The 12,569-nt window shown below is 33.2% G+C and overlaps 2 protein-coding genes and 1 non-coding gene across 4 annotated transcripts in view; 2 read left to right on the forward strand and 1 right to left on the reverse strand.

Annotated features, from left to right (window-relative positions):
• Positions 1-12,569, forward strand: part of LOC143214797 (uncharacterized) — a 308,560-nt gene that overhangs the window by 1,210 nt on the left and 294,781 nt on the right. The window lies entirely within an intron of this gene.
• LOC143214789 (uncharacterized) overlaps positions 2,896-12,569 on the reverse strand; it is a 31,308-nt gene continuing 21,634 nt past the window's right edge. Inside the window, exons 3-8 of the mRNA XM_076436181.1 lie at positions 11,977-12,079; positions 10,171-10,302; positions 8,482-8,921; positions 7,657-7,873; positions 6,973-7,195; positions 2,896-6,490 (exon numbers count right to left, since the gene is read on the reverse strand). Coding sequence (XP_076292296.1) covers positions 5,908-6,490; positions 6,973-7,195; positions 7,657-7,873; positions 8,482-8,921; positions 10,171-10,302; positions 11,977-12,079 — 1,698 coding nt within the window. The 3' untranslated portion in view covers positions 2,896-5,907. The remainder of the gene's footprint in view (positions 6,491-6,972; positions 7,196-7,656; positions 7,874-8,481; positions 8,922-10,170; positions 10,303-11,976; positions 12,080-12,569) is intronic.
• Trnat-ugu (transfer RNA threonine (anticodon UGU)) lies at positions 9,602-9,674 on the forward strand. Its single transcript has one exon. It is a non-coding gene; the product is annotated as a tRNA-Thr (tRNA).

The following is a 12,569-nucleotide window of genomic DNA, read 5'->3' on the forward strand; positions in this document are numbered from 1 at the left end:
GTGATCTCTTTTTCAAGATTTATTAGTGATTGTATTATCTTTTTACGTTTGTTATGTTGCATTTGGGAGACTAATATAATTGTTATGTAAAATTCTAATCTTGTCAGTCTGCTTAATTTTATTCGTAATTAATAATTGATCTAATATCCATAGAAGAGAGATTAAAATTTTAATTAATTATAAAATACGAGTACAGTAGAGAACATAATTTTCATTTTAAAATGATCACACAATATTACTCTCCAAAATGAAACAAGACAAGCGAGTGACGTTTATTTTCGACGCAGAATGTTTCTAACAATTTTTGAGAGGCGAAATCTCAGATAAAGTGTAGAAGTACCTATTCTCCCATTGCTTTTAACAATATATCACTTTTATATACACATTCTTTATGTATTGGTCCACTGAAAATCGACTAAGCAATCGTTTTGTTTCCAGAACGAATTTAAACAAACAATGTGCTGATTTCAAAACTCAATTTCATTGTCAATCTTTCCCAACAGCATATTTTTAACAATATTTTCATTTTTGTTGAACAGAGCTTAATTGATCGTTCGAGGTTCATGTGTATAGGGTCTGTTAACAACATATTTGTACATGACGAATAACAAACAAGTAAATTAATCAATACAACAATCGCCATGATTGGCTCATGAAATGTATCTCCATTTAAAAGTTGATGTTCCATTTTCGACCTGAACGCAATGTCAGAGAAAAGTTTACAGCTGCCAATAAAAAAATTATACATCTTTTAAATTTTATATTTGAGTTTCTACTAATCCTCCGACGGCGGAGTCCGGGTCAATTGTGACCCACAGTATAAAAAATCGCTATTATCTTATTTAGTTTTTGGCGAATTAATTCAATGAAGAGAAGTGCCTTTAAAAGTACGTTTTAAAAAATGGATAAATAGAACAGTATAAGTGGCCTTAACATTATTAATTACATAAAATGTAATTATGACCTCGAACGTCCAAGAGATCACGTTTAGCACGCGTTTATATTTCTAAAAATGAATCGAACGCGCGAAAAGAATGCGTGATCCCATTAGCGTCGAATTAACATGTTCAATGACCGATATCGCCGTATTATCGTATGAGAGATATAAAAATAGATTTCTACACACGCTCCGTTAAGCTTTCCGCTTAAAAAACAACACACGTATCACTTGAGGTTAATGGATTGTCGCTTTCGTTAGATTTTTCTCATCCGGACCGTACTTCGCCGTTCGATCGCTATACAATATTCATGAATTCCATTCGATTCCCGTAAACGACGCCTTCGAGACACATCTCCAATCAAATTGAAAATCGATTGCAATGTCGCACCTTAGAAAATGTCAGTATGATCAGATATAGGCCGCATCCGCGTGAAGTTACGAAACGGTTACAAAATATTAGGTTGTTGCATATGGAATGTTCGATTTTAGAATGCAAATCTTACGAAGCGTTTTGATCAACAAATACTATTATAGCCTGCGGGTTTATTATACAACCATTTTACGTAGCTGATCATTATGGACGTGTTTTCAGTTTTTTTCAGATATCTAATTTCACTTTTAAATAAAGTTGATTTCAATGCCAGTCAATATTGATGAATGTTATCATCAATATTGATGACAGCATTGTGCGAGGTTTGACTAAAATGTGGTAGCGTAAAATACGGGACTGCGTAGAATTTGAGACTGTTGTTGCACAATTTTCGACTCGGAGAAATTATTACAAGAAAAAAATCATGTTCATTTCGCATAATGACCTGTAGTCAAGAAGTGACAACCTTGCAATTGAAGAAATGAATAACGAAAAATTTCCATCATAATACAATCAAGAAAACGTGTAATTTGTTGCCAGAATATGTTGATTGTAATGGTGCCAGATCAGGGGAATTGACTCAAATTAAGGGGAAAAGTTTCCCCCTCTCTTCCAGTACCGGATTAGTCACGTGACACTGAACAGCGTCATAGAAGGGGAACGGTAGAGTGGGAGACAAGTTGGGCGATCCTTGATCAATAAGTTATTTAGACAAATTTTGTTTAACGTTGCTGTTAAAAATCGGACATTTCATATGCAGCAGCTCAATAGAACACGGTACTGTTCAGACGTTAATTATTGCGATTGTCTTAAACATAACGCTAGATATATTACACTATTGTATAAATATGTTCTCGTGTAACACGTGCACACTTGGAAGAAGTCCGATCGGATGTAACAAAACCGCGTTACACGCGTGCAGATGCATCGGAGTATGCTTTTTCCACCGATCACGGTTCTATTGGGTTCACTCGTAAATAACTTCCGCCATAGATATTGGAAAATTATTAACACCAGAAGCACCGAGCTGCCGAAGTGAGTCGGTTTTAGTTTCTTATAAAAACTGCGAGAGCGCATTTTTTGCGACTTTTATGTTTATTTTAATCTGCACGATGTGATTTAATAATTATTTAATTATTATCCACAAAAGCATCTTTGTGATTACAAATAATTATGAAATAAACTTTTGTTTCTAATGTTAAATGATACAAATTAAATTATTTAAACTGAATGATATGTGTCGAGTCCAACAACGTGATCGTGAATAACGTAACTTTGGAATATGCAAAACAGAAGTTATATTTGAGTCAACTGACCATTGGATTATCGGAAAGAACCTTTTTGAATTTTTCAACCGGAAACTACATATCAGATTGGCGTATGCTCGGTTCTACAGTTGCGAAGATTGAAAATAAACTTGTTATTAATATTGCAGAGAAATTTGAAAATTTTCCGACAACCCAATAGTTTCAGGTTACGTGCTTCCGGGATAATCTATTTGATAGTCTAACTTTTTACTGATAGTCTGTTGTTGTCTGATGTTTTCACTAGATGCTGTAGCATTGGAACATTTTTTTTTATTTACACGGTTTTTCATCATTTTAGATATCTCCATGTCCGTTCTATAGCAAGCTATTTTGCTTGTATAACTTCTGTTCTAAAACTGTTGTATGATACTTCAAACATAAAAAATAATCAATATTGTACGTTCTCGCTACTTTATAACAATTAACATCCGTTGCAATTAACACGTGAACAGTTCTCTCTGTTAAATAAGAACAACTGAATTTATACATGCACATATTAAATTAATAGATAAACTTGATTTGATTAAATAAACCAAACAATGAGGTTTTAAATAAATTAAACCTGAATAAATTGAATTAAATCATGAATCGAATAAATTGATCGTTGATACAGTACCTTAAAAGATGTTTGTTATTCTGAAACAAAGATGTCAGCATTATTAAGAAAATGATACTGTGTCAGTAATTGTTCTGCAACAGTTTTGCTACTCGTATCAATCACAGGACCCAAATGGGTTCATTAGTTTTAAACTATATTATCATTTTGTAATGATAATACTGCATTCCTCGTTCCTGCACATTATACTTAAAACACTTTATAGAATATTCTTTACCGTAATTACAAAGAGATATATTTTCTATATTTTTATACTCGAAGGTATATATATTCGCATATTATACACGTGTAAAGTTGTCAGTAACAATTAGACTGCAGATTTCATGCAGTTATAATACATAATTCCCTCAGACCAAGTATAGTGAAGTGTTTAATACAGTTTGGCGAGGAATATATATTTCATTAGCGTCTTGATTAGAACCTTATCTGAGCAAACGATTGTTTTTCTTCCATCCACTATAAACTAGCTCATAAAAATTTGTATTTCCATATACCTTTGCAGTAATAATCAATTGTACAAGAACAGAAAATTAATTATGCTATCAGTGTCTATGTATATATAGATTACGAAACGAGCCCTTCTATATTTTGCTAGTTGTATACAAAATTCTACTTGTTTTCACTGAACAGTTTGCAACATTTATTTGATAGATTTTGTATAGATATATACTGAGTTTTTACTATTGTTTATGGCAGAAATATATGTTTCAGAATTTGATCGCAACTTCCGTAGCGTCCATTTGAAATGTTTAGTTCTCATTTCATACAAAGATCATACATTATTTGTCATTGGTTTGGTAAACAATAATTTTATAAGTTTCATGAAAATAATAATATTAATGTGATTGTCTTTAAACGAAAAATTAATTTGCTCTTACGCTATGAGTTAAGATCATTCGAGATTGTTATCGTCAATGCTATTTATAACACAGCGAGAAGATTTTCGCTATTCTTTGATGATTCTTTGTTTTTCAATTAATTGACTAAATGTTTAACAAATCAATATTATGGTGTTTACGTTGACAGAGGTGTAGGTTGCGTCACGTAATTTGCAATGCCTTCGAAAATGAATAATTTCTCGGTTATCAGATTAATAATATATACAAACAAGTGGATAACAAATGAGTAATAATTTATACGGCATTATTAAAGCCATTCAACAATGTCTCCGAATATACTTAAAAATGTTTTTCTTATAAAAAAAAGACAATGGCTGTGACGAAACGCTACGTAGAATCAGTTTTATTTACTAAACGCGATCGAAGGTTCAATTCGTAGCAATTTTTTGGGAAGTCTTATACATTAGTTAATTTATCAAACTCACGTTATACTTGTTGAACAGTCGAAATAGTTCATGTTCTAACAAATGTGTCTTTACACAACAAGAATCTGCATTAACGTTATAAACACGCAGATATGCAGAAGTCCAATTACACTTTTAAACGGAAGTTCATCAAGTTGTAACATATGTAACGTTTGTTTTCTTCTATTAAAATAAATATGCTTTTATCTTTCAATATATTAATTGATAAATTCCATATTGGAGTGAGCTAGGTTTGCTATTGAATTACAATATTTCTCATATCCCGTTAAAAAGATGTTTTCTGGATTTTAGAGAATCAGAACAGTTCAACTACACGAGCTAATATACATATAAACTATTATTCATCTATTCTGTACAGGGTGTATAAAAAGTAATGGTCATCTGTCCTAGAGGCGAATCTATACCTCCAGATCGGTGGTTATTTGTTAAAGAAACTGGCCGCAAGATTGTTTATAACGATAGAAGTTGCAAAATATGAATGAGAACTTTATATCCATTGTTATAGTACATAAGAATATTAATCCTACATTATGAAAAATACTAATGTAAAGTAAGGCTACTTACTTTTTAAAAATTTTCTGTTCCTCCGTCGGATCCACAGGACACTGCCATTCACGTGAATATGCTTTAATAAAACACCACACGACACATTTTCCGAAAGAGTGACAGCAAACGAGAAGAACTTACTCCGACCACGATCAAAATAGTACTGCGATGCAAAATTTGGGTCGGGAAATTTAGCGTTTGTTAATTGGACGCAAATGTTTGGTGTGAGTAATTAATAGTGTACTGTGGATCCGACGGAGGAGCCGAAGATTCTGAAAAATTGTAATATACTTCAAACTTGTTCTCTCTTCTCGACGAGTAGATGTTGATGTAAAAAGAAAACATTTACAACAATTTCGTGGCAAGTTTCTTTTACAAATATCCACCGATCCAGACGTGTAAATGCACTCCTAGGATGATCATTACTTTTTATACATCCTGTACAATGATTGTGTTTTCTAATGTTGCTCAGGTTTTCCAATTTTATAAACTCCAGAATTATTTTTTCAAAACAGTGTGGACTGTTCCAATTTTCTTCAAATTATCTTGGAATTCCTCAATAAATTCTTGTACAATAAATTCTTGAAAGTAGAAATTAGAAATTGGAATCTAGCAAGTGCTGTTACTGAAACACAAAAGCGAATTCACAGTAACCGAAGAAAACAGTCATTTTATACGTTACAATCCGACGTTAGTGAAAATTTGACAAACATTTAGTATTGTAAAGACACCTGACTATTTCTTTGAGCTATTTAAGAAAGTTAGGCAACCGTTTCCGGATATTAGGATAGTCTCACGGAGTCTTCAAACTTCGTCGTCCGCTATGTACAACGTCTCTTCGTGCGGCGATCGATCGTTGAAATTCTCACTAACAAATCGATCGGTTTTCTGATCGTTCGACCTATGGAGTTCCACCACCAAATTTCCCGTTCTCAACGGATTGTATTTTTCATTTCCGCCTGTCGGGCTTTCCACACAATTTTCCGGAAGGTTCTCCAATTCCGGTTCCTCGAGCAGGGCATCGACTTCGGTCAATCCTTCGGAAGAAATGGCAGCGGCGATTGGCTCGTCTACGTCGATTCCGTGGCTGTCATCTGAAATATCAGCTCGACTTCCTTCGGTGTCAACCGATGCTGTCGCGAAATACTTGAATTCGGAGTCGATCCCTCCGCTCTCGATTACTGCCTGCGTGTTCAGAGAGTGTCTGCTCGACTCTTTGTGGTGTTTATCAAAGGATTGTCTTCTATTGTCGTCTGATCTGGACTGATAGAGTTTCGGTTGACGTTGTCTCTTTAGGTTCTCACCGCTGCTCGCCCTTGATCTGATTCCCACCTCGTCCGACAGATATTTCACACAATCGACGCTGAATCTGTTCACTGATAACATTCTGCAATAAATGTGTTCATTGATTTTTGTGCAGTGCAGGATAAAAATATACCTTTTGGACTCGAAATACTCATTAATAATTTTTTTACACAGTATCTAGTAGACAAATCCTTGTAACATTAAAAAAAGAAGTTAACTAAATAATAAGAAACTCTTTTGGAGCTTGACTTTGCTCCAAAGTCAATTGTATACAAAAGTTTCAGTCTTTTCTTCAATTTTATTCTATTTGTACGCGACATACTTATGTTACTAGTCGAAAATTTACTTATTTATCTAGCATCGATAGCAAATAAATAATCACACAAATAGGTGAAGATTGCACACACACACAACCATTATAATTATAAATTATTATGTGTGAAGGATTGGGAAGGACTCAAATTTTTGTATACACTCAATAATGTATATATGTCGTGAAGTGCATTTGCGGATAAAATGTATGAGTATATTACTGTTTGAAAATGTATCTCAGGTGCACGGTACCTGTAATCTCCCTTTCGGAAGTCAGGACTCCTTCTAAATTCCAGACTCGTTTTCCGTTGACCCATTGATCTTTCGCTCCTACGTTCACTTCCAATTTTATCGAAAGACATTTTATGGAAGCTCGGCGAGGAAATCTTGCGGAAATCTCGGGGAGATACTTTCATGAGGTCTTTCGCTGCACCTAGCTCCTCGACCAGTCTTATATCCATCGAATTTCTTTTTCCTAGCATAAAACACTTTAGATGTTTAATATATTTATCCGTAGAAAGAAAGAGAACAATCATTCTTTTTTAGTTTTCTGTCTACTGCAGATCAATTAACCGAGAAAATTCGCTCCCATTTCACATTTTTCGAAAGAAAAATTCTCGGAAAAAACAGCTCGAGTCAGAATAGCTTGTCTGTTGTTTCAAAAACTTTTTTAAAAGAGGGAAAGAATTATTCTAAAATTGGTGGGGATAGCTAATTACTAGACTGTGAACTTTATACATTTAAATGCAAAACAATAGAAACATTTAAAGAATTTGAAAATGCTCTTTTGTTATTTTCAACTTGATAGAATTATTAAGCAAATGGTACTGTTGCAATTAGCACGAACAATTTTTCTTTAGCATAAAAATCCGCAATCCATTTTCTTGGTCACCAAATATGTCGGATTATTGAAATTTTCGGTTTCTGAGGACTGACCTGATAGATTAGGCGAGTAACCCCGAGTGTTGGGTGACCAAACCGACTCATCCACTTCTTCAACCTTCGTCTGACGAAGTAATTGGTGTCGTCTAGCAGTGTCCGATCTGTCCTTCACTTTCAGTGTAATAGGACCCTTATTGGGAATGTGCAAATCCATCGCCATTGAAATTTGACTGCCGCCCATCTTCTGTTGCTCCAAGCTTTCTCTGCTCGTCTGTTTAAGTTGTATTGATTATAATATGCAATTCACCCGCAAGAAATAATTATTCCGTATTATCGTTGGATTTTCAGATTTCGAATTTTATGCATTTATGGCAATCCACGAAAAAACGAAAAAAAATCTACATATAACATTCTTATAAGAAAATAAAAATTCCAATTTTTCCTAATTTATTTGTTGCAGGGAACGTGCAACATTTACGTGCCGTTAGTAGTTTCATAAAAGAACTCTTATACAATATGAAAATTTTCTACCTGAATTGCAAAAATAATGTAATAATACAGTAAAGTCGCGTTTACTGTCCAACAGCCTGTGTTCTGCAGGGACAGTGATCGCATACCGACATTATTCTTTTATGACTGCGTCTACCGCGCCGACCGCGCCGTGAGTTCAAAAGAAAAGGACAGCATGACAGTGGAGTGGGTAGACACTGGACAGTGATCGTAAACGCGACTTTACTGTATATTTAAATTCTTCTAATGTTGTCACTGTCTTAAATGACGCCTACTCAATCTTGTTATAAATTCGTACAATCAATATCTATGAAAATGGCAGTATATCTTGATTGTTTAACCAAGAAGCATTTTCAATGTTTGGTATACCTGATGTGCACTGTAGCTTGGATTGTCAACGGACAGGGCATGTCTTTGCAACAATTCTGGATTCAACAATGCGCATCCAGCGTATTTTGGTGTTCTTTTGCGGGGTGACTTTTTGTCTATCAAGGTTGGTGCGCTGGGACTCTTTTTAATACAATGCCCAGTGTGTTTGTCGTCTAGTTCCTTCGAGAACTGCATAAATTCCGCCGTCAACTGTTTCCTCAAAACCTCGTGGATGCTTGGACTCGGACTCCTGTTCACTCTAAACACACCAAGTTGGTGGTCCCATTTTGTCGTCTGACTAGATATAGACCTCCGGTTCCGCTGATTTTTTATAGTCTTTATTGTCGACGTTTGATTAAAGCGAAAACGTGCTGGCACCACTTTGGCAGCGTTATCACGAGCCTCGAAGGTCATTACGCAAGCTGCTACTACGATAAATCCTGTAAATTTGTATTGCGTTACTTCAAGATTATGGTTGGTCAAGAAATAATCTCAAATGTGTATAAATTATTTTTTACGGAATTCCATGATATTATTGTATTCGTAAATAATATCAACAGTACTTTGTGAATATAGGTGAATATAAACAGAATCTAATTATGTTCTTGATTCAAGTTTAAACATCAATACGCACACGATACTAAATTTTTTTATTTTTCAATTTTACATCTCGAGGCATCGCATAAACAATCTATTTTGAAGACTTGTCGTGCGCAGGCGCGATACAATATTTAACAAAGAAGAATGTTTAACACTAAACTGATCAGCACTTGCTCAATGACCAGTTTTATATTTTATTTTGTAATTTGTAATTATTAAAGTTGTAAAGATCATTCTATGAGAAACCATTGATTAAACATTTTTATTCAAACACGTATTATAATAAAAAGTGTGTGCATTTATCAAAAATTTGCTAGTATAATATGTATTCTCAGATAAAAATCTATTTGACACTGGTATTAGATTATTTTGATCGACAAAAATAATATTAAAGTATATTATAGTTGGATATTCACTTATCAATTAAAGAAAAGTTCAATATACCATTTCAAAAATCTTTTAATATTTATAAGTTTATCGATCTACTCATATCTCGGTATCAAGCGCAGGAATACTGTGAGCCTCCATAGCTCAGGGGTTAGAGCACTGGTCTTGTAAACCAGGGGTCGAGAGTTCGAATCTCTCTGGGGGCAACTTTTTTTTTCTTTTTTTTTCATTACAAATATCAATGAGATACGCATGTGCTTCCGATTGTAATAAAAATCAATTGAAAAATATTTTTTTCATGCCGAAAATGCATGCTATATCTATTTGATTTCGCGTGCTCAGTTTATTGTAATTCCAACTACACAACATGGTAGTGGTAATGATTAAATGTATATAGGTTCAATTAACTTTTGTATGTCGATTTAATAAATTGCAGATTTAACTTAAAACTTTGCTGGTAGAAAATAGCATAAAATTGTGTCTTAGGATCAATATCCTTTCTCTCAGATTAGTGTTTGTCGTGTTAATATTTTCATATTTGTTCATTATATACAGGTTTCGGTTTCTGTGTGTGCGTGTGTTTTTTACCTATAATACATTAAACATACACAAGACGGTTTTGAATATTGCTTAAGAATTGGCAATGTAACTTAATGGAAAAAGTAGAAACACTATACATATAACAATGATAGTGAACATTACCTCCTACACCCATAACGATTGGTCCAGCGTAACTAAGGTTGTTCAGATGAAATCCACGAGACTCATTCTTCACTCTTATTGTTAGATTACCTCTAACTTCTTGTGCCACGGAAAGCTGGTCTGCGAAGTATCCTATATGACATGCATCATTAACAAATTCTATTAATTGTTCCGATAGTGTCATTTGAAAAATGTAATTTAAATGTATTGCAATATAATGCTAAATGTAACATTTAGAAAGGTGAACTGTTAGGTGAATTTTTATTATGTTCTTGTAAAAAATACAACTGTGTTTGATTGGTCACAGTTATCAATATGGATGAGACAATCATTTTGTTTCGAATCGATGAATTTCAATTAACAATTGATATAGCTGAAATTTTCTGGAGCCCGGTAGATAAATAATTATGGAAAATTTTCAGTTCTGCATTAATTTATATAATATTGCTTTGAATAATATACATACGAATGTGCACAATCAACTCAAATTGTTTTCAATTATTTATTAAAAGTTGCAATGTTTGCTTGTAAGATATTGAAAGGACTGTGTGCACATTGTTGTTGGATAATAGCTACATCAGTGCGTAGAAAGTGACATAATCATATATGAATGTCGTTAGCATCGGGATACTGGGATACACGTTGTGTGTGAAGGAAATGTAATATTTTATGAAGGATATGTGTTTTGTTCCTCACTCCATGTCAGTATAATTCAATCTGTTCGGATTCAATACATTTCAGATAATATTCATTTGAGATGTACAATAACAATGTCCTTCGAAATATGCTGCATTTGATATTATGTTTTAGTTATTATAAACGGGATTTTGTAAATTATAATGAACAGATCTATGACTGAATGAACTAAACAACATTCGTTACGAGTGAAAACGAGAGTGGGGAAAGGTCTGGTTGCGAAAGTAGATCTAGTTGTAGTCGTTCCAGCCAGTTAGCGGATAAAATCACTTTTCCGCCATTTGCATAATATTCTGAATCACGAATGCTTTTAGTGCAGCATAGAGTACTTCGCTATAAAGAAGCCCAGTAACTGTAGAAAGCAATATTTTGTAAAGAACGTTGCAAACAGAAGTATTAATGTAAGCACTCCAAATATTATTGTATATTTTTCAAAGATTCATTGGAGTATATATTGTGTACTTATGTGATAATACAATCCTGGAAAACCAATATATTAGTATAAGAATAGTGCTCATAGGAATAATAAACATTTCCAAATTACTAATATTATAATTGTAAGGAACGTAAACAAATTGTAATAAAAAAGACTTCAGTTTAAGAAAGAAGTTTCCAAAATGGTAAATTTAAAAAATTACGAATACTTTGTCTACGTCTTATTGTAAATTAAAATCGAGAATAATATTTAAATTGGTGCTACTAAAGCTAACCGAATTAAATATTGAACTGAAACTCAAAATATTATTACAAGATAGTGTGTGGTTCGATAACTAACAAAACAAAATATTTTACAAACTAAAAGTTTATTATCTAGAATATGATAATTTTACTGATTGACTATCCATTAAGTCTGTTACCAATAAGGAAACAATTTTGGTGTTAATGTTTGTGATACTAGTCTACAGAAGATATGAGATAAGATAAATGCTACTTTAGATATACTTACTAAAAGTTTGTACATGAATTTTCAATAAATAAAATTCGTCCATTACAAAAACTACAAAAATTCTAAATAATATCGCACACGATTTACGTTGTTATACATACTTATACGTCAACGTTGTCCTGCCATATGGGAAAGCTAGACAGAAGACTAAAAAGACTACTCACCTATAGTCGCCATGCAAGCTCCTAAAAGCATTAATAGCAGGCCAATTCCAAGAGCTTCGCAGGCGTACCACAAACACCGTGTTGTCACCTTGTCTCTCACCACCTAATTAATTTAATTGCTTTTGTCAACAGTTCATAGATTGTGCAGTGTGCAGTCATCCATTGATTTGAACAAACAAATGGCTCACATTGTTCAAAAACCGTTTCTACGCAATTTCCGACAAATAATACTACTCCAGGTAGAAGATGCTCGATCAGAAAGAATTATGTAGATCTAGACTAAAAATAAAAAAATAGTATTGTATACAACTTAATGACATTTTAAAAAATCATTAAGAATTTACTGATTTATTATCATTCACCATTTATTGACAATTGTATAAACAATTTAAGTACCATGAAAAAGCATTACAATAATTAAAAATGATTGAACCCTTTATGAAATAAGGGCTAAATTTTATAGTTTTGTACATTATAAGAAAACAAACATTTTTATTAATAATTGTAATTTCCCACGTTAAATATATAAACAATCATAACAACAGGCGCTTGATTTGTTTGATGGAATATTTTTTACCAGGAATAGTACTCGC

The sequence above is a fragment of the Lasioglossum baleicum genome, chromosome 13 (genome assembly GCF_051020765.1).
Source record: "Lasioglossum baleicum chromosome 13, iyLasBale1, whole genome shotgun sequence".
Classification (NCBI taxonomy): Eukaryota; Metazoa; Arthropoda; class Insecta; order Hymenoptera; family Halictidae; genus Lasioglossum; species Lasioglossum baleicum.